At 43.3% G+C, this 23,105-nt stretch overlaps 2 protein-coding genes across 3 annotated transcripts in view; one reads left to right on the top strand and one right to left on the bottom strand.

The window, feature by feature from the left end:
* slc9a8 (solute carrier family 9 member 8) overlaps positions 1-2,904 on the bottom strand; it is a 105,309-nt gene extending 102,405 nt beyond the window's left edge. For both annotated transcript variants that reach the window (XR_013962340.1, XM_080733559.1), the window contains exon 1: positions 2,604-2,904. Coding sequence is in view for 1 of the 2 variants with exons in the window: in XM_080733559.1 (XP_080589685.1) it covers positions 2,604-2,815 (212 nt within the window). In the remaining variant the exon portion in view is untranslated. The remainder of the gene's footprint in view (positions 1-2,603) is intronic.
* A 6,623-nt stretch (positions 2,905-9,527) lies between these two features.
* The window catches only part of b4galt5 (UDP-Gal:betaGlcNAc beta 1,4- galactosyltransferase, polypeptide 5), a gene marked incomplete at its 3' end in the record, with an annotated part of 86,172 nt that continues 72,594 nt past the window's right edge, over positions 9,528-23,105 (top strand). Inside the window, exon 1 of the mRNA XM_080732467.1 lies at positions 9,528-9,644. Coding sequence (XP_080588593.1) covers positions 9,539-9,644 — 106 coding nt within the window. The 5' untranslated portion in view covers positions 9,528-9,538. The remainder of the gene's footprint in view (positions 9,645-23,105) is intronic.

Raw genomic sequence — 23,105 nt, 5'->3', positions numbered from 1 at the left:
CCAAAAATAAGTATCACCAACAGCACATTTGAAGGTTACAGCAGGGGTCTTCAATAGGGGGTCCGGACCACTAGGGGGTCCTCAGAGTTACTACAGGGGGTCCTCCAAACTTTTATATTAACGTCCATATTCTGATAACTTTGGCCAAAAATAGCAGGTCTACAATGTAAAATTAAAAACACCTAAAATATTTTATTTCTTCTAGAAATAGCTAATCTTTCACTCAATAGGGGAAATGCCTGTCGCAAGTTGATGATGTCATGAATGTCATCTCATGTGTCATTTTTATGGCATGCATGTGCAAAAAAACTAAACAAACACATTTGAAATATTGATTTGAGGCTCATATTAACCATAGGAAGTATTACGTTTGTTTTTATTTGCACATGTGCCATGAATTCCATAGGGATAGATCACAAATTACATTTATGACATCATCAACTTGCGATGGGCATTTCCCCTATTGAGTGAAAGAGTAGCTATTTCTAGAAGAAATAAAATATTTAAGGTGTTTTTAATTTTACATTGTAGTTATAGAGGACAATTATAATGTACTAGAAGCTGGGCCGCCCGAAGGGCGGCCCAGCGTCTAGTCGGCGACCTGGCCAACTCGGAACAATCCCGCCCTTTAATGCAAACCCCATTATACCTGTTTTCATAGGACCCGTTTTGACCATCTGTCTGCCTGTGTCCATTTATGCCCATATATGGAGATATCTGTATCTGTCTGTCTGTCTGTCGGCGTCCATTTTATGTCCATATATGGAGATCACTGCAGTTATAGTTCTGGGTCCATTTTATGCCCATATATGGAGATATCTGTCTATCTGCGTCCATTTTATGCCCATATATGGAGTATCTGTCTGTGCCTCCAACTGTGTTGCAGACACAGTGCCGGTTCCCCCTTTAATGCAAACCTCATTATACCTGTTGTCATAGGACCCGTTTTGAACATCTGTTTGCCTGTGTCCATTTATGCCCATATATGGAGATATCTGTATCTGTCTGTCTGCGTCCAAACCTCATTATACCTGTTGTCATAGGACCCGTTTTGAACATCTGTTTGCCTGTGTCCATTTATGCCCATATATGGAGATATCTGTATCTGTCTGTCTGCGTCCATTTTATGCCCATATATGGAGATCTTTGACCATCTGTTTGCCTCTGTCCATTTATGTCCATATATGGAGATATCTGTATCTGTCTGTCTGCAATCCATTTTATGCCCATATATGGGGGCATTCATTTTATGCCCATGCCCATATATGGAGTATCTGTCTGTGCCTCCAACTGCACTTCGTTATGCCCATATATGGAGAACGCGCGTGCCCGTGGGACGAACGGTTCTCGAGATACGCGGATTACACTCTCACAGAGATTTTTTGTTGACTCATGTGGCGTACGTGATGTCAGAGCCTTTTATGAAGTGATGTCACAATGAGTCAGCGCTTGCGCAGATTTCCTCCGGAACAGCCTGATGTCAACAATCAGCTCCGCATAAGGAGATTCCGAACGTTTTGCGCCGGTTCGAAAAAAAACGTGCGTCGGGTCGGGTCGAGGCCCGGCACTGCACTCCGTGCCGCGGCGGGGAACGTGCGTGCCGAATCTGAAGCCGGTGGGACGAACGTTTCTCGAGATACGCGGATTACATACACACAGACAGACAGAGATTTGTTGCATTTATATGGAGATACATAACCATGGCATTTTGTAACCTAGCCCCAACCCTACCCTCCCCTGCCCCTTCTTTGTGTATACTGTTTGTTTAAGAATTACTGTCTTTGTTTTGTTTTTCTTTACATATCTACTGCATAGTACTGTGTTCTATCTGTCTGTCATTCAATGTTATATGAGATACTTAAATGGTTTCCAGTGGAAATAAGCTTAGTCTTTTCATGGATCTCCTTTTAGTAGACCTTGTACCAGTGAACTGTACCGTCATGAAACTGTACCTTTTCCTATGCAAACTTCTAATAAAGTCTTCAATCAATCAATCAATGTTGACTCATGTTGCGTACGCTATGTCAGAGCCTTTTATGAAATGATGTCACAATGAGTCAGCGCTTGCGCCGATTTCCTCCGGAACAGCCTGATGTCAACAATCAACAATCAGCTCTGCATAAGGAGATTCCGAACGTTTTGCGCCGTTTCGGAAAAAACGCGCCGGGTCGAGGCCGGGCACTGCACTCCGCGCCGCGGCGGAGAACGCGCGTGCCGAATCTGAAGCCGGTGGGACGAACGGTTCTCGAGATACGCGGATTACATACACGCAGACACGCAGAGACTTCTCGCATTTATAGATAGATTATGGCATATTTGTCATATTAGCCAGGGATCCCTTTAACAGGTTGTGGGGGTCCCTGCTTCATCTCTCTATCAACTAAGGGGTCCTTGACTCCTTGGCCTGAAAACGTTGAAGACCCCTGGATTACAGGGTTGTTGTTTTTTTTAGCAAGCAGCAAGACAACCTCCACTGTTGGAGGGCTTCGTGACAGCTGGCACTGCCATGTTTTCACCTGCCAGCTTGGCAGGTGAAATCATGTCGTCATCATCATCATCATCATCATCACTTTCAGTGAAAGAAAAAGAAAAAGCCACCAAACCTGACAGACTGTCCATCTTTCTTCAGGTTCTCCGCAGTGTTGTCACTCGTTAAAGTCTGCTGGTTGTTGTTGTTATCAACGGCAGGAGCGATGTTATTATGAGTAGAATCCACCTGATCTCCATCATGTCTCTCCTCCTGGACGCAGGGGCTGGGTGTCAACAACAATAACAACAACCACACAACGACACATTCACACACGATGCCTTTCATCCTTACACACTAATATATATACACACATGAGATTAAACAGGAGAGACACGGCTTTGAGCAACAAAATATGACACCAACATCAGCTCCATTTCGAGTCTTCCATGTTATGTGTATTGCTTTTGCCTGCTACACGTTCACACTTCCTTGTTCCTGGTCAAGCCCCGTGTGGGAGTTGTAGTTTTCTTTTACTGTAAGCTATATCTTTTTTGTAATTAAAGGACACAGTTTTGACGGTGTTATACACCCAGAACCATCTACGAAATGAGTAATTGGTCTTAATGTACACTGTTTCGGTTTAAAGTGGTGCTGAGTGTAATATTGACGGCCCCACGCTGTCGTCGCGTACTTCATTTCCCATGAGCGCTTGTTAACAGAGCAAGTTTAAGAGAAGTGCTGCTTGCTGGTTTTTGTAGTTCTTTCTAGCGCAAGGAGGCGTGTCGATACACCTGTCTACACTACACTACAGAGAGAGAGAGAGAGAGAGAGAGAGAGAGGGGGAGAGAGAGAGAGAGAGAGAGAGAGAGAGAAAGAGAGAAATAAGCAAAATAAAATTATTCTGTAATATAATTCAAAATGTGAAACTTTCTTATATTTTAGAATAGATACATTGCACATGCATGTGAATTATTCCAAACCTTTATTGTTAAAATTCAGATTTATTTATTTATTTATATTATTATTTTTTATGGCATGCAGCTCATGAATATCAAAAGTCTGTTTCAAAATATTACAATATCACGAGACCACTCAAAACAAGGAATTATAATAGAGATACAGTATGTCAACCTTCTGAAGTCAGAGTTTCTTTGAAGTCTAGTGGGAAGTTTCCACAATCACTTTTGGGGTCATGATTTGGGGTGCTATGGTATCTGCCATTTCTGCATTATTTTTACACAATATATATATTTTTTTTAGATGGATAGTATCCTCGAAACACAAACAACAAGACGTTGTGTGCTTGTAGATCTGCTATTTAGAGAATTATATATATTTTTTCTTTCTTTTTTTAACTTGGGTGTCAGCGGCCAAATACATATTCCATGTGGATCCTTCAAAAGGTTTGAGAAACGAGAACCATTGCCCTATCACCACTTTGAAATCCTATTTATGTTATGGCGCTCTATAGAGGCTATGCATCATATGCGACTCATCTAGACCAGTGGTTCTCAACGTTTTCAGGCCATGTCCCCAAAATAATCATATTTTAACTGGGGACCCCGACCCCCCACCCTGACGAGCACTAAGATGACACGGTTCTATGGTGAAAATAGCTGATCTACATGCTCACAATGCCTCACAACGCAAGGCGTTGTGAGCATGTAGATCGGCTTTTCACAATTTCTGCCTCTATTGACAACTCGTTTTAGAGGTATTAAAAAGTCCTTAAATTGTCACTTTAGAAATGTGCAGATACCTTCTATAGTATACACTTAAACTTTATGTTGGTTTGTTTACTGTTGAGTGATGAAACAATGTTGCACATTAAGTTAATCATCTGGGGACCCCCCAAAATAATTTGGGGACCCCTCTGGGGGTCTCGACCCATAGGTTAAGAACCACTGATCTAGACTGAGTGGCAAAACATAAAGCAGGATGAAGCGTTGGAGTTGGGAAACTCCTCCTGACTCCTCCTCACTCCTATACGGACTCCTCAGGACTGCTGACTGAATGACTGAATGATTGATTGAATATTGTATTAGAACAGCACAAGTACAGTCAAAACAAAACAAGAATTAGTACAGCACAAGAATAGTAAAAAATAAAACACCCTGCAAGCCAAGGAACACAACAAAAAAGTCCTTGCGGTCTTGTTTCTGTTGGCCTCCTTGGTATTCAGTTCATCAACATATAAAGTAGCATCAAAAACATTCAATATCATCACAAAACACTGAGTAGGGGGGGAAAGGTCTGCATGGGGGGTAAAGTAAAGCCTCTATCAGAGTCCAGGGTGAAGAGCTATTCACTTCACCGCAGTGTAGTTTTCCAGCTATCACCTAAAAATACATAAAGCCAAGGTGATAGCTAGGAAACTACATCACGGTGAAGTGAATAGCTCTTCCCCCTGGACTCTGATAGAGGCTTAAGGAGGGGTTGGGGGTGGCGCGATCAATTCTCGCCTGTATAAGGGAGAAGTGACAACAACCCAGCCTTTGGCCTCCTGAAAGGTGAATTTTGAAGGGCAGTTTTGTAAGAAGCCAGTGAACTAGGCCTCTATGTTTTAAGGGAAGGGGTCAAGGAATTCCACACTTGGGTGGCTGGCAGTGATGTAGAAGGAGAATTTACCCATATTTGTGTTAGCCATTACCCATTGTATTTACCCATATTTGTATTATGGGTGGGTGTGACCCCTCATGACCCCTACTGACTCTGTTATTTGCTACTCAGAGTCAGTAGGCGTAGCCGCATATAACTTCCAGGTATGATGATGTCACGTGCACACCCTCAATAGAACAGTGAAGTCATGACATGACTCGCTCATCCCCCGGTTCGGGAGTAATTCTCTATGGAGAATAACATTGGGTCATCTTAAATCATCTCATATAAGCATTGTGGTCCAAAAATAAACAAACGGTCTTTGCGATATTGTCGGCGGGGTGACTCTGTATGGTTTATGATAGTCAGTCACTCATAAGTGATAAAGCCTGTTTCTAGCGAAAATGTAACTAATTGGGCGACAGTAACATTAGCGTTTCTCACCATCAGTTGATTCTTCATATCCATATGAGTCAAACCGCTGAGATAATTTGTTTATAATTGGAACACAGTTCTTATATGACGCGATATGAAAAAGGTCTATGGGAATTCAGAATGGGGGAAGAAAACCGCGAACCAGGTAGGATGTGTAAATGACGTCACACTTCACTACTCTATTAGTCAATAATGTATAGCACCAACATTCAAATGTAAAGCACATTGGCTATATTTTTTCATGTTTTAATAATGAATTGTCCAGTTAATAGCTATAAACAATCATCAACTTTAATTGATTTTGCATATAGGCCTAAATGTATAGCCAAGATATTTTCACACTTAAACACAACATAAACCATTGGTTCTCAAAGTGGGGTCCGTGGACACCCAGGGGTCCTTGGGGGGTACCGGAGGGGTTCTCCAGCTAAATTAGTCAATATAGTGTCACAATCATTTTATATTTTATCCGCACTATGAGCTTGTAGATCTGCTATCTTAAAGCGAACATTTTTCACTCAAATCTTTTCTTCTGGGGTCCCAGGCACAAAACATTTTCAGATGGGGGTCCACAGCCAATTACATATCACCAGTAAGACGCCCTAAGGGCGAGAAGCGCTGACATGAGGCGTGACGGACATGATCTGCAGGTTTTCATACTAAACGTGACCCACAGTCGCAATTATGGGGGTCGCAAAATGTAGGCTTGTGTAAAAGTACAACAGTATTGGCATCAAAATACCAGTACTTTAAAGTACCAATAGTAAAAGTACTCATGTAGAATTTCACAAGTTTTCTAAATGTCTAAAATGTAAAAAAAAGAATATTGAAAATAGCAGATCTACATGGTTAGAAGAAGAAGAACTTGTAGATCTGCTACATTCAAATAGCATATAAGCCTATTAGTAAGTAAAATAATTGAAAATCTGAAATACTTACGTTATGTAAAAATACCACAAAATTTTGACTCATTATTTAATTACACTACTGGTGAATATAATAGTAGGGGGAGGGGCAGAAGGGGGAAGAAGGGGCGGAGGGGACATGGACCCAAACTGTAGCGTTCCCTAGCAACGCCATTCCAATGACAAGGCTCTATATTGTTGAGTTATTATCAACATGATTATTCAACAATCAGTTTGGCCACTGGCCAAGCCTCAAAGACTGGATTAGAGGGTTTAAGGATGCAATGCAATAGTTATGATTGAACTAATAAATGTAAATTGATTATGAAAAATATAATTAATTTGATAAAATAAATCGATTATAATTAACCTACCTATTATATTCATATTTAGGGCAAAAAGTAAAACAATAAAATGTGAAAATAGAAGATTGACACACACACATGCACACACACACACACACACACACACACACACACACACACACACACACACACACACACACACACACACACACACACACACACACACACACACACACACACACACACACACACGTATCATATACTAGTACTAGTAAGACACCTCAGGGCGACGTCACGCCGATTCTTGGCCATCTGGCCAGTGATATCGGACCAGTTACCCATATATGGAGACCCCTGGTACCCATATATGGAGATCCATGTACTGTATATGGTACATCCCTTTTATGCCCATACTGTACATGGAGATCACTGTCTGAACCAGCCACACAGATATGGCATTCCCATATGAAGTTAGATATGGGCTTAATATTGATGACATCAGGGATCTCTATATGGGCATAAAAGGGAATCTGTTAGAGTGGTTCCCATGACATCACATTCACAACATATAATCCCTTTTATGCCCATACATGGAGGTCCCTATCTGAACCAGCCACACAGATATTGGCCATGTCTTGGCCATCTGGCCAGTGATGTAGGCTATATCGATGACATCAGGGATCTTCATATATGGGCACAAAAGGGTTCTGGGGAATACCCCTATATGGACTTTTACATGATGTCACCTGTGATGTCACAGTGATGTGTCAAGGGAACCACAGTGTCAGGCGTGATCTTCAGAGATACACGGACATGGACAAGATGTGCCGGATGTGTCATCACAGTGGCATCAGAGCATGATGTCAGAGCAGCAAACCCATAGACCGTAAATATGTGTACAGACACGGAGACAAGCTGTGGCATTTCTCATGGTACCTTCGGTCGCAATAAAATGATAATAAAAATGTGCTTCTTCATTAGCCTATGTCATACATGGGCAACTGGCGTCCCGGGGGCCACATGCCCCCACCTTCACTTAATGCGGCCCACAGGTTAATATCGGAATACTTATATATTATATTAATTCCACCTCCTTTAATTACTTCAGTCCATATTAGTAGTTTTTGATGGCTAGTAAAATTACTCTTTTTATGTCCAACTTATTTGTAATATAGTTCGTAAAGTTTACATATTGTAAGTATAACTAAATAAAGAACACGTCGCATTGCGACACGTACGTTTGTAGACTGGCTATTTTTAGCTACTTATTCGTGACAGTAGAATGACGGAGTGGGACATCATTTTTCGAAAGTTACGTTCAAATATGAAGATAAGAGGTTTCTGTCAACAGCAACAGTACTACACAATGTGGGCCCCTGGAGTGAGTGTGGAATACAGTGGCCCCCTCTATCATCAATGTTGCCCAACCCTGGCCTATGTAACATGATGTGGAACGCCCTACCGCAGGCCTTAAAGGAGTGCAAATCCATAGCCTCCTTCAAAATTGGTCTGAAAAGTCACCTTCAGACGGCTGCTACTCGAGACTTGTAAAATGACTAAGCCTGTTATTTTTATGCTTTTTCTTTTCTGCTTTTGTAATTGATGTTATCCTATATGTAAAGTACTGTGCTCTATCCGTCTGTCTTTCAATGTTATAACTTATGAGATACATAAAGTGGTTCCTGTGTAAATAGCCATACAGCTTACTAGGATCTCCTTTTAGTTGACCTTGTACCAGTGATTTGTGCTGTCATGAAACTGTACTTTTTTTCTATTGCAAACTGCTAATAAACTCTTCAATCAATCAATCAAATACAAAAAACAATCGGCAGAATAATCTAAATGGAAAATAACAAGGCCTAAGCCTAACCATAGAGACAGACTGTATCCAGTGTGTGTGTGTGTGTGTGTGTGTGTGTATGTGTGTGTGTGTGTGTGTGTGTGCGCGCGCGCGTGCATGCGTGCGTTTGTGTGTGTGTGCGCGCGCGCCCGAGCGTGACGCGCGTCTGTGTCTATGTGTGTGTGTAAAAAAGCTACTTTTCCTGAACGCCCACTTTAAGGTAGGCGCAGCAGCAGCGGCTCATTTTCGCAGCGCTCTGCTCTGCTCATTGCTGCTCGGCTCCATTCATACTAGGCTAGGGAGGGCTGCCTGGCAGGCGTACACCGCACACACACACACAGGGGAGCGGAATGATGAGCCTCCACTGATCACCAACGAAACGAACCACCACGCCAGTTTCAACTGCACCATCATCACCAACCATCATCATCCGCAGCAGCAGTTATATTAGTGAAAAAACAGAAGATACCAATCTCCTGATGTTGGACATATTATCCACATTCTCCTCCTCCTCCTCATCATCCGATGCTGATTCTGAAGAACAACCTATTTATCTCCCGGAGGAGGAACAACGCATTATTATCGATCCGTCTGAAACATTTCTGATCTGATTGATTGGTTGTATTTATTGCTGGAGGATCAGCTCTCTCCCTCTCTCTCACCGACTTCCTCACTGATCACTGCCGCATACAGCGCTCCATTCCGGGGGAGAGACCGACCAGATCCTCCTTCCCTTCCCTTGCCTGCCTAGCCTCAGCCTGCTCTGCTCTGCTCTCTCTCTGCTGCATCTGGACGGATCACGGAGCTCTCTCAATCTTTGGACTAAAAGGAGGATAATCTAATTCCAACCGGATTTTTCTCCCTTTTTCTTTATTTTGTTTTAAATCCACCCCAACTGTACATAGAACCCGGGTTGGCTTTGATAAAGATAGACAGTGATCCCTGTGCTGTGTAGCTGGGGTTTCGTTGCTTTATTGCTTGTATAATGCCGAGACATTTGCGTTTTCGGAGAAGGTCATTCCTCGGGCTTTTATTCCTCTTCTCGCTGTCCACCTCCGCCTTGTATTTCATCTACTCAGCCCCCGGGATCGGTGAGTTATACTGGATTTATATTTATGGTGATCTTGTGTGTTGGGGGGGAATAGATTAAAAAAAGGAAAGGTAATCTTGTCACACGGTATGATCAGAGACAGTAGGAGGGGTGAGGCTACACTGTCAGTATACCATAGTGCAGTGGTCCTCAACCAGCGGTTCGGGGACCACCGGTGGTCCTCCTTGAATGATGGGGTTCCAGAGGTGGTCCCCAGATAAATGGAGAGTTAACCAAATGGACGCTTATAGATCTTTAACTCTTGAGTTAAGTTATTGCTAAACATCTGCATTGCTTAATGTACAAGAAGTCTACACGATTAGAAGAGAATGTTAGAAGAACTGCTGTTTTGATCAGCGTTTTTGCCTGTTATCTCTCGATGCAGCATGGAATTGGGGACAAAATCTTATCCAACGTCACAACGACAACAAAATATTAGAAGTGTGGTAGTCTGAGAGGGGCTACATCTCATCAAATGGTGGTCCGTGGCTCAATTGCCTCAAAAATAATGGACCTTGACAAGAAAAAGGTTGAAAGCCACTGTCACACAGCGTGTTGTTTGCTCATGTGTGACAGGATAGCAGCAGCAGAATGGGGAGTGTTTGACAGCAACCATGCGCCTCTCTCTTTTTCCCCCTGGCTTCCTGCATGGTGACTCTTGTCTCTCAATCAGGGGTGTCGCACCAAATTCTGGGCCCTGGCCTGGGTACTTTAACTATTGAAAAATAGCAGATATACAAACTCACTGCGAGCTTGTAGATCTGCTATTTTTTGAAAAATGGGGAAAATGTGTGCAAGTCTTTGAATATTTCAAATCCTTCTAAGTTTTTTTTTTGTTGAAAATACCAATGTTTCTATGTTAGTGGTGCCCTCAAACCTGTTCATGTGAAGGACCCCCCATCTCAAAATATTTAGTTCCAGTTCCAGTTCCAAAAAATAGCAGATCTAGCGGCACAAGCTTGTATATCTGCTATTTTTCAATAGAAGTATAAAATAATGAAGGAAGGCCCCTCCACCTTGGGCCCTAGTAACTCAGTCCAACTCCCCCACAAAAAATAACAGATCTACAAGCTACCCAACGCATTGCATCGCTATAGACTATTCTGTTTTCAGCTTGTAGGTCGTATTATTATTTTTGGGAGGGCAAAGCAGCAGTCACCCCTATCCCTGGCTGGCTGTGGCTGCGATAGAGTATAATTAGGCTGCTCACAAAAAAAGTATAGCCCCCAGAACGCACCTGCATGGCTGGCATGGAGGATTATAGATTGTGGGATTTATGAAAATCATGTGTCTTTTTGAGGTTGAAAACATTGTATTTAGACTCTTGCACTGTATAAAACAAGTCATTCATCCATCTATGGGCAGCATTCCCGAATCTACGATACAGTGATAGCCTATATCTGTGAGCTAGTTTTGCTTCAGACATCAGAACAGGCTGTCTATCTGGTAGGCTATTTGATGAGTCCTCTTGAATTCTTTAAATGTCATTACATCACATCACATGCAATATCACATGCTTTCCTCCCCTATTATTCCATGATGTGTGTACTGAATCACTCCTAAATAATTGAATTGCTGATTCATCTCCCTTGGCACACTCTCTCTCCCCGTGTGTGTGTGTGTGTGTGTGTGTGTGTGTGTGTGTGTGTGTGTGTGTGTGTGTGTGTGTGTGTGTGTGTGTGTGTGTGTGTGTGTGTGTGTGTGTGTGTGTGTGTGTGTGTGTGTGTGTGTGTGTGTGTGTGTGTGAGAGAGAGAGAGAGAGTGTGTGTGTGTGTGCGTGTGTGTGAGAGAGAGAGAGAGAGAGAGAGAGAGAGAGAGATAGTTTTGTGGTTTCCATAGCCCGAAAACAAACATACACACACACACACACACACACACACATTATGGCAGGTCTTTTAACTAAAGGGCATGGTCCATTCATTCTAGATATTGCCTCCTTTTTTAGATATGCAGGGCCATCGCTGGCTCGTTGGCTAATCTCCCATCATTATTACCCCCATGTGATGGCCGAACCTCTGCCACTTTATGGCCAGGGCTTATCTCGTTGTCTAGGATTCATTGTAAAGGTGGGTGGGATTTTTATCTGACTAACTTTGTCCTTGGCGTTTTGTTCCAGGTATATGACCGCGTGTGTCATAGTTTTCCACTTGAACTTCAACAACATAACTAGTTTATGATTGAAGTCGTCCATTGTTTTGGAGTTAAGCAACAATATAAGTATTCTTAGTTGCAGTATAGTGAGTCAGAGCCTCGATCTGCCTGACGACCAAACAGATTAATAGAGGGGGTAATTCCCCTGTAGTGATTAAGATGTTGGCTTTCCAACACGGGAGACCCGGGTTCGAATCTCTCCCGGCTGTAAACATTGCCAGTGTTGTATCCGGAGGCCAACCATTGGGCGGACGCGTTCGGGTCTGTAACTCTGAGAGTGTACAAATGGAACCAAGGGTCCACTTGGTTCCATTTGTACACTCTCAGAGTTAAATGTACACAGGGTGGATTGGTGTTCCCAGCAATAAAGAATGAAAAAGATTATGCCCCACTGGGCTAAGGGTTGCCTTCAGTCTAACTGAATGTATTATGTGAATATACTGTAAACGTGCTGTAAGCGTAAAGTGGTGTCTTAATATAAACCCATGAGGGTTGGGCACTTTGTGTGCAGGACACGAACACAAAACGATCAATCAATCACTCAATACTAGTCTGCTTTTTGACAGCATCAATATGGGGAACCCATTCGGTTAAAAAAACAAACCGTATTTGCCTCTGGGGACACCACCTCCTTCCCTTTTTTTTGTTGCAGGAACTCAAGTTTGTCTCCTTCCCTTTCTTAATCCACTTCCTCCAGGGGTGTTGCTTCTGTTTATTCCCACTAACAACCAACACACTACGGGCTCTATTATGATCCAGGTCTTATGCCTTATGCCTTAACTTCTTTGCCTTTTTTTACTATATATACATATTTTTCTTAATATTTCAAATAGCTGATCTGCATGCTCACAACGTGCAGATGTAGATCAGCATTTGAAGTATTTAAAAATGTTTTTCAAAATAGTAAAAAAAAGGCAAAGAAGTTAAGGCATAAGACCTGGATCATAATAGAGCCCTACATGTTTAGGGTAGTGGTGCTGCTGACAGACGCTGTGCTGTTAGCAGAATCTGTTTTGAGACATTGGACAGCTTATAGATGTGGCATTATAACAACTAGTTCCAGTAAATGAGTGGATGCTGCTCACCAGAATGCTGGTGCAGGTAACACTTCCCCAAGGTGGAGGTTTTAGGAAGTAGCGACGAGGAACCTTTTCCTATTTACTTTAGAGTCCTTCTAAGCAGGATGTGGCGGGCTCTTGAGACACTCTGGGATGGATATCCTGTTTGCTGCTTAGTGTGCAATGTGGACCGTTAGGTTAGGGTTAGGTTAGGTAAAGGTTAGGGTTAGGCAAGGTTCGTTCAAGGCAAGGTTAGGTTAGCTTTGGTTAGGTTAAGCCTGTGCCTAAAGCTAGTGATTCCCAACCCTTTTCATTTCAGAGGTTGCAGTTTGAGGCCACGGAAGTTTCCGAACCCCATTTAATGCAATCCTCACTCCTCAGTGTTAATGTATCTCAGAGATGGTGGTCCCTGGACCCAAGGTTTAGAAACAGTGCTTTTAAACATTAGACTTACGGTATGCAAACAATGTTTGTTGCTAGTTTTGGAATTGCGTTTGGGAAATCTGGTTCCAGAAAAAAAAACTAAAAAAACAGGAAATCATTGTATGTCCTGAAACTAAGGCCATCAGGAAATAGACTCACTGCAAAATGTGACAAGGCGTGTATCACTCCTATGTACCTTAAGTCACGCATGTGTAGACTTTCTAAAACATCAAAGGGAAAAACCGATACGTCTTACCCAAATGGATATTGATCCACTCGTGTTTTTCTTTTCTTTTTTCAAACCTGCACGGACCAAACGTGATCGATAACTGAATCAATTCCTGCACGAAGGACATCGAAATTGACGGGAATAGCCTGTGTGGGTTCCGATAGGTGGCGAGCAGCAGTGATTACCACCCTAATGCGGAGTGAATACATCTTTTGAACCATCAAGTACACACTAGGCCAGCTCCCTCAAAAAACAATGATTGGCTTTTGTTCACGTGGCCCCCTCTTATTATTATCTTTTCCCTCCCTTTTCTTTTTTTTTCCAAGCTCAATTATTGATGCGCTCTGTTTCCTGATGGCAAGCTGGTGGTTGCTCTGCCAAAAGCTATATCCTCCTGGGACATGATTGTGGGTCTTTAATAAGCAACCACATGGCTTTACTGGGGGCCTGTTCCTATACAACAAGGAACCAGTAGCAACCAGTAACATTAATTATAGATGGCAACCCCGGGAGCAAAGGGCTGCTGGGCTGCATGGCTTCTGCCACTTTGTGTTGCTAAAAGCATGGGAGTTTAAAGTAGTAGTAGGAGTAAAAACGACTTACTCTCTATCGATTACGTACTCCATGAACCTTGAATTCATAGAGAGCTTTTTGTTTTGTTTTTGTCGCATTCCTGTAAGCTAATAATTTGATGACCGACCGGGTGGCTGCTCAGTAGGAGACTTGAGGAATGAGATAAAAACAAATACAATCTCCATGAATTGCAATGCTTCATGGGGTGTGTAGTTGATAGAAAATGAGTCATTGTTTGGATGAACTACTCCTTTTTTAAGCCTTCTTCCTCTGCACTTTTGGGGGGGAAGTAAAAGAGAATAAGCGTCCAGGTCCACGAAAACAAGACACGATAAAAGAGACAAGTTTACCACTTGAATTGAACCCATGGACTATATGAAAATAGCTGACCCTACAAGCTCATAGCTGACCTATACAAATACCTTGTATGTGTACAAAATAACAAACATGCTTAGTTAACCCATTGAAAGCATCTGTGTCATTTTAGAATTTAGCTATATATACAGCAGCATACGTTTTTTTTCACAAAACTCTTATGACTTAAAACAGTGGTTTAGAACAGTAGTTATCGAAAATGGCAGATAATATACAAGCTCACAGCTCACAATGTTGTGATGCATTGTGATGCTTTGCGAGCTTGTAGATCTGCTGTTTTAAAACAAAATATGAATGTAAATATTTTGAATATTTTTGAAACATTGTAACGACACAAACAAACTGCAACCCTCAACTACCAATATGTACTGTAGAAGCGACAGAAAAACAAGCCCAAACACGCTTGTAATAAGCGGACGTGGCAACACTGCTCGGGGGGCTGAGGTCTTGGTTGTAGGTCTGTTCTGGTGGGGGTCAGTGCAGTGTGTGTGAGCTGATGTGAGCTGCTAGGAGGTGGAAGAGAGAGATAAGGGGCTAAAGGTAAAGGGAGAGTGCATGGGGGAAGGGCTTAAGGGGAGGGAGGAGGTCAGGAAAGAAGATGCTCTCTGTGTGTGTGTGTGTGTGTGTGTGTGTGTGTGTGTGTGTGTGTGTGTGTGTGTGTGTGTGTGTGTGTGTGTGTGTGTGTGTGTGTGTGTGTGTGTGTGTGTGTGTGTGTGTGTGTGTGTGTGTGTGTGTGTGTGTGGGAGCGGCCAGCAGCACTGAACAGATAAAGCCTGGGGTTATGCTTATAGTTGCGGGGCGGGGTGCTGCATGGGGTGTCTGTCTGTCGCGTGCCGAAAATAGCCGACCTACAAGCTCACACCGGCTATGTTCTATCATTTGATGCATTACCTTGTGTTGTCCGTGCTTAGTGTAAATTGCCCTGGATTAAGAGCGTCCGCTAAACAGTTTAAATGGGGTCTTCAACAGGGGGTCCGGGATCCTTAGGGGGTCCTCAGAGTTACTACAGGGGGTCCTACAAACCTTTTTTCTCCTTTTCACAATGCACTGCGAGGCATTGTGAGCTTGTAGATTGGCTATTAGAGTGAAAGTTCAAGTTTATTAAGTATTGACTATTGACGGTTCAAGTGGTTATATATATGATAACACAAATTGACATGAATCCAAAATACACTGATGACTGTTCTGTCAAACGATGAAACTATATGGAATCTGGGATGGGGGTCCCTGCTTCATCTTTCTCTCAGCTAAGGGGTCCTTGGCCTAATTGTAAATTGCGAGCCTGTACTAGGTGCAAATCTGCTGTTTTCCACCACTTCCAACACCTTCCTGCAACCCAGTATTAAAGCAGGCTTATGGAGGAGGGAGGTAGAGCATAATAATTCAGAATGAAAGAGAGGGGACCGACTGGAGAGGCGATCCAAAAAAAAGAGGCACCTAGAGCAGCGGAGGGGGGGCTGCGGTGCGGAGGAGGAGGAGGATGAACACATCATGGGTTGGATTCCTCATGCTGCATTGCACATCGGGGGAAGCCATTCGGCTGCTGCCTGCCACCTGAGCAGGACTTCCCATGAAGGCCCCTTGGGCTTTGTTGTTTCAATGCAGCATAATACTGTACGCCCCCGCTACTACTGTAGCTCTCCATCTCCTTTCTCTTCCACTCTCTCTCTCTTCTCTTTATCCTTTTCCCCCTTGAAATGGTAAATGGTGCATTTACTGTATGTAGTGCCTTTTTATGTGAGGCACTTTGCGATGATTGTGCGTTACATTCGCCCATTCACACACACACACATTCATACACCGATGGCTGAGGAAACCATGCAAGACACCGACCTGCTCATCGAGAGCAGTTAGGGGTTCAGTGTCTTGCTCAAGGACACTTCGACACTTAACTCAGGGGTATAGCCCGGGTTCGAACTGGCAACCTTTCGGTTCCCATGCGGCCGCTCTACCGCCTTAGCCACTGTCACCCCTTTTGGTCTCTGTCTGTCTGTCTGTATCTCTTGCTTCAATTCAATTCAGCTTTATTGGCGTGTGGAAAACATATGTTTGCACTTGTTTACAAGTGTAAACAGAGCTACAGTATGTCGTAGAAGAAAAAAAAATCTAGCTTACAAAACCGCAAGAATGTTCATTTGCTGTTAGAAATAGTCATTATGTACACATGAAGGCAAACGGTAGCTTGGCATAGCTCTCGTCTCATTTCTCGTACACGCTCATCTTCTTTCACACATATGTACACACACAGTCACACACACATACATTAAGCGCCCATATGAGCTCACATTCTCCTCTATCGGCCCTCGAGCGGGATGGCATTACGGGGCTTGGCGATGCTGCATGCAGGCCACAGCTGGGGCCTGATTGCAGCAGTTTATTTAATTAAAACATGAGGGGGAGATCCCTCCGGAGCGACAGCGGCTATGCGGTGTGAGGCACAGCAGGGCCTCTATTTATAGGAACGCAACGCGCTCGCAGATACACAGACACACACCTCCGCACCCGGGGAGAATATGGGAGACGAGAAGCCAGGTGCTTCCTTTTGTCTCTGGAGAAAGGAGGCTCATCCGCCTGTCAGAGAGCGTGTGTATGTGCCTGGGTCTGTGTGTGCTTACACTCTGTATACTGTATGTCACTACTACACTACATATTGTATAGTAGTTTGTGTGTGTGTCGGTGTGTCGGTGGGGGAAGCCTTGCGCTTGTACGCTGCCGCGTGCCTCCGCACTACTAATGTGGATTTGCAGGAAGGGAAAGCCATAGTTTTTATCGCATGGCTTAAAAGATTATTAGGGGAGCCATTGTAATTGCTGGAATTCCCTCTTTTCCCCCCGATACTACTGTAGTACATTTGTCGGGGTCTTTTCGGGCACACAAGACACATTAGCAACGGAAGGTCAGGTCCACTGGTAAAACAAATACCGGTATGTGCCAAATACTATGCGCCGTCAATGATGGTTAATAACGCGGTATATGCCTAATTTACTTTCTGTAATGTGTTCGAGTCGTGTGCCAAAATAAATAGCAGATCTGCATGCTCACAATGCGTTGCATCTGTGATGCATCGTGAGCTTGTAGATCGGCTATTTTTCCGCACACGGCACTGTCATACAGTTCAGTGTAAATCTGGCTTTAGAGACTTGTAATTTCCACAGGCAAGTGTAAGAACTAAAGCTGCGGAGCAAATTTGCCACTTGGAACCACAAGCTACACCTCTGACTGTTTTCTAGCCATTTCCAGTTCTATCATCATGTAGATTGTATGCCTATACTATGGTATTCAGGATCAGAATTCCTTCTTTAACACTATAAATGGCTTCTTTTTTCAAATAATGTTCCAAAATATCAGATGTACAAGCTCGCGCTGTGGCACACATAATATCTAGAAAGCTAAAATGACACGGATGCTTTCCTGGTTTCAGTGGGTTGACTAAGCATGTTATTTTGTTCACATGCAAGGCATTTGGTTCAGTCAGGTAGGCTGTCGTCTTTATCTGCTATGTCGACCTCAGTTTGGATTTGGAACAGGACTCTCTTTGAGTCGACATTTCCATTGAAATGTGTTCCATCCACGCTAATAGTTTTCAGCATAGTTGCAAAAGCAGGAAGTAGGCCACTGACTTTGTTGCTTACTCTTTCATTTATAATTGACCGGTGCACTTTAAGGCTTGTGCCAAACTCCACATTTTACAGCTGCCCTGTATTGTACTGTATCATAAACACGCATCATGCACAGTCGCACACACACATGCCAGTAAGCACATCATGTCACTATTTCCCTAAACAGGAACTACAGCATGGCTTTTATCTTGACACACTCTACGATTACTGACATGTCCACTGAACCAGGTCCGTTTGGTTCCATTTGAAACACTCACGAGTTGAATGAACTCATGTAGGATCTTAACAGTGCACTTTGGGGAATGGAAAACATGCCATCATCCAATGGGGGTCCGTGACCTAATGCATATCAGACTTGGGGGTCCTTCATATTTAAAAGGTTGAGATTCACTGCTGTAGGCATGTTCGTCTAGATGTGCACACAGGTTTGTCGTTCCTTCGAATACTAGAAAGCTCGCCCCAAAACACGCTCGCCCATGGTTCAAATCCAGCGACCTCGGAGTGGTCGCCACTCGCCACCAGGTATTCCTAAATGCAACCTCAGTAAAACTATGCCTAAACCTAACCTTATTCCTATTTCCTAAAACGTAACCTCAGTAAAACTATGCCCAAACCCTAACCTTAGTCCTAAACTTTATCCTCAGTAAAACTATGACTAAACCATAATGTTAGTCCTAAACTTTATCCTCAGTAAAACTTTGCCTAAACCTTAAGCTTATTCCTAACCGTAACTCAGTAAAATGAATACAAGAAGCGCTGGGGGCGAGCGGGCCGTGAAAAAAATGGAGAGGAACGTCCCGGTTGCCATTCCTTCATGTCTTCAGGTTAGACAGCCTCATGATAAAGCCATCACATGCTTATCACTCACAATGGTAAAGAATGACACTGATCAACCACTGAACCATCACTTATGCAATCATGATGCCACCTGGACGGAGATACAGAGCTCTTTGAGATCATGGTAAAAGGTTCGATTTAGCAGGAGGTCTGTTTCAGTGCGGCGCTAAACAAACTGCCTCGCTGATGTGTTGTCTGTGTACTCTGGGGGACTGTATTACTACCGGTAATGCATTGTCTTTATGTTATTTTTGTTGTTGAACAGACCTGTGAAATGGAATATCCCTCCGGGACAAAAACAAAATGACTATTTTTATCCTACATTCATCAGCAGTGATTTTAAATGTGCGCTCACCAAAAGAAAACCTAAAAAAGAATACCTCAAGATGTTTGCCTGTGCAGGAGTGAGGCATTAAAAGCTTTCTGTAGATATGTCAACATGTAACTCGATAATTGTGGTCTGTCTTGGATGTTTTTTCTCTGACTGTGTCTATACACAGAGCCTGGTGAGGCAGAGGGCTGGTTTTGTCGACGCTCCAACAGGGTTTTTGCGGTGAGATGCTGACTCTGTGTGTCTCCGTCATCACTTCAGCGGTAGTGAGCTAAATCTGTGGTTGGTTCTCAAACATTTCTATTTCGACGAGGACACCCAAATCGATGTGTGCGTATTTGGCCGTGGCACCGAGTGCAGCGCTGCGAGCTTGTAGGTCTGCTATTTTTGAAAGTCTTTGAATATGTTTTGACCCGATTCTATAAATGTCTTCTAAATCCTTCTTTTAATCAGTGGTTCTCAAACCTTATCATGTCAAGAACCACCAAAATTACATGTATTTGGCCGTGGATCCCCATCTCAAAATATGTTGTTCCAGGGACCACCCAGATGCAAATATTTGAGTTACAAATGTTCGCTTTCAAAAAGATACATTCAAAGACTTCGAAAGATCAAGATTTTTCAAAAAATAGCAGATCTTCAAGCTCGCAGCGCGGCACAGTGAGGGTGGTTATGGTGAGGCAAAATAGGGTGGTTAAACAGTTTCTCATTTAGCTGGGGATCCCCTGGAAACCCCTCAAGGACCCCTGGGGAGAACCACTGCTTTGTAGACGCTCCAGGATTGGGGTTGTTTGTGGTGTGCTTACTGTGCTACTGACTTGTGTATCCGTCATCACTCCAGTGGTGGTAAGATTTACGCTCCGTCGCACGCTGAGAATAGCAGACCTACAAACTCACAGCCTGTAAGCCTACTACACGCTTGTGAGCTTGTAGGTCTGCTATTCTCAAACCGTCATCGGCCCGGATGGAGCATACATATGGCTTTAGAGCAGCCAGCTTGCAGTGTCTGTCTCAGTTCATTTCTCTTCCTCCGGTGATGATGCTGGGGCCTGGGCACTCCTTTTCCTGTCAGGCTGCTGCTTCCAAAATACATCTGTTTTTCCCAGAGCGATTACTTTTTTTTTTTTTTACATTTCCCCTGTCACATCTACTGCGCGCACACACACAGACACACACGCACGCACGCACGGACGCACACGCACACACACACACACACACCTTCCGCCGTTCACAATTGTATGCCCATTTGTTTTTGCAAGCCACTTCCTGCAAAGCTGCCATTTCACTACAACAATACAATGGGTAAACGCTGGCTGCCTTTTTTCCCTGCGGAGGATTTGAATCCTGATTTGGGTAAAAGCCCTCAGGTGGGGCGGTGGCACACAGGCCTACACACACACACACACACACACACACACACACACACACACACACACACACACACACACACACACACACACACACACACACACACACACACACACACACACACACACACACACACACACACACACACACACACACACACACACACACAAAGAAAGGACTTACATTAGACTAGGCTGCTGCTGATGCTGCTACTGCTGCTCAGGGCTTTGCATTTCTAGCAATGCAAAATAAGGCCCTTTTCTATAGGCCACGGTGGGGGGGAGAGAGGGGGGAGGGGGTCTTATATGATTTGCTTAATGTGCCAACATTGTTTTCTCACTCAACCATAATAAACCAACATTTGGCTATACGTGTATTACACTGTATACCTGCACATTTCTAAAGTGACAGTTTAATGGCCTTTAAGACCATTTGTAATGCCTCGAAAATAAAACGAATGCTATGAAAATGAGACCATTACTGCGTCAAAAGTAATGGACAAACTATACTATTAAAAACTGGTCAAACTTGTCAAAATGGTCAAATAATAGAGGGCACGAAAAGTACTGAAAATACTGTAGCTGCTAGGTTCATTTTCACAATATTTATCTCTGGAACTGAGTCAAACTAATAAATGTAATGCCTTAACTTCTACAATTACAAGTGCTTGTTGGAGGGGGGGGGGGGGGTCCTCAGTTAAAATATGACTATTTTGGGGGGATCCCCAGTTCAAATATGATGATTTTAGGAAATTCCCCACCTCAGTTCAAATATGATGATTTTGGAGGGGTCGCGGCCTGGAAAGGTTGAGAACCACTGCTCTGGGCGAGGCGGTGTGTGTGCCCTAGATTTCTGCAGAACAGTGCAGAACTTTGTTTTGAGTCTAGGATGCTAACTAACCACGGAATTACCCTTGGTAATGTGGGTGACTCATTAACTCTGTTGGGTGGTGGGAAGAGGCAGCACGATGGTGAAAGAACTGCTTAGAGAGGTGGTGCCATAGTTTTGTACTTTTTCTGTTTTGTATGTCTCTATGAAGTTAACATTTCTCTAATAGACCACCGGGTGTAAGAGGCACCGTTTTACTTTGAAGACATTGTTCTTTTCCCATCCTGACTTATTAACGACTCCAGCAGATTCAATTATGATGAAAGTTTAATAGAATTGGCACAGTTAATTAATTTGTATGAATAATGGATTGTTTTGTGTTTTGTTTATTCTCACACAACTGTTCCAGTGTTCCCCAAAAGCAAAAGCAGTGAATTAATAACTACCCGTCTAAACTAAGCACTCTGAAAATAACACCACAGATGGTGACACGGTGAGCTTTTACATCTGTTATTTTCACTATTTCTTACTTTTTTCTTTTGTTATATACATAGGCTATATACAGTATGATTTCTTAAGGAGGAAAAGAAAAGAAAATGTTTTTTTATTTATTTATTTATTTTTTACTCGAATCGTGACCCATAGAAATCTGTACGCAACCCACAAGTGGGTCCCGACCCACAGCTTGGGAAACAGTGCTTTAGAGACATTGAACCCAGCCTGTTGGTTTTTAACTACAGTACATGTCACCCCTCCCTGTGTGTGTGGTGCTGTAAAGCTTTCTGCTTTTATCTCTGGACATGTTTTATTGGCTTTCAATGTCCCAGCGTCTAGCATTGCACTGAGGTTGCCATAGTGCTGTGCTCCTGGCCAGACATGGGCATGTGTCCACTCTTGTTATGGTAACGAGCTTTGTGTGTGTGTGTGTGTGTGTGTGTGTGTGTGTGTGTGTGTGTGTGTGTGTGTGTGTGTGTGTGTGTGTGTGTGTGTGTGTGTGTGTGTGTGTGTGTGTGTGTGTGTGTGTGTGTGTGTGTGTGTGTGTGTGTGTGTGTGTGTGTGTGTGTGCAAGCGTGTGCTCGCTCTAGGGTAACATGGCATTGGTTCGACCTCCCGTTGGTCCGAGCACCTAACCTTAACCAGTACCCTAACCTCAGTAAAACTAACGCTGGTGAATGCTAACCTGGTGAAATGCTAACCTGCCGACGCTGGTGAATGCTAACCTGGTGAATGTTAACCCGGTCGGACCAAAGGGAGGTCGAACCAATGCTCAGTCCCCGTCTTCTTTCGTCTAATTCACGAAATTAGGAGAATTTCTGGATCGTCATCTAGTAGTTCCCATCTGCTTCTGTTCTCTCCATTCTCCCCGGTAACTTAAGTCATGTCCTCTTTCACCGCATCCATACACCTCCTGATTTTGAAAAACATTTTAATATCTATACTATAATTTTGCGAATGTCTGACTGAGTTAGTGAGTGAGTGAGTGTCTGTCTGTCCCAGCGTTTCTCCTCGGTGGCTCGAGCAATTGATCTGAAATCGCATCACTATCAGCATATGAACACACCTGACATAACTGTGAAGGCCGTTTGTCACTTTCACAAATCGTATGCTGTAGATTAGCATTTTTATGGTGTATCTCTATCTATTTAGCCTACAGTACCTTTTGTGACCA

The sequence above is a fragment of the Nannobrachium achirus genome (assembly GCF_963921795.1).
Source record: "Nannobrachium achirus genome assembly, chromosome: 9".
In the NCBI taxonomy this organism is placed as follows: Eukaryota; Metazoa; Chordata; class Actinopteri; order Myctophiformes; family Myctophidae; genus Nannobrachium; species Nannobrachium achirus.
This window is presented reverse-complemented; position numbering and strand designations above follow the sequence as displayed.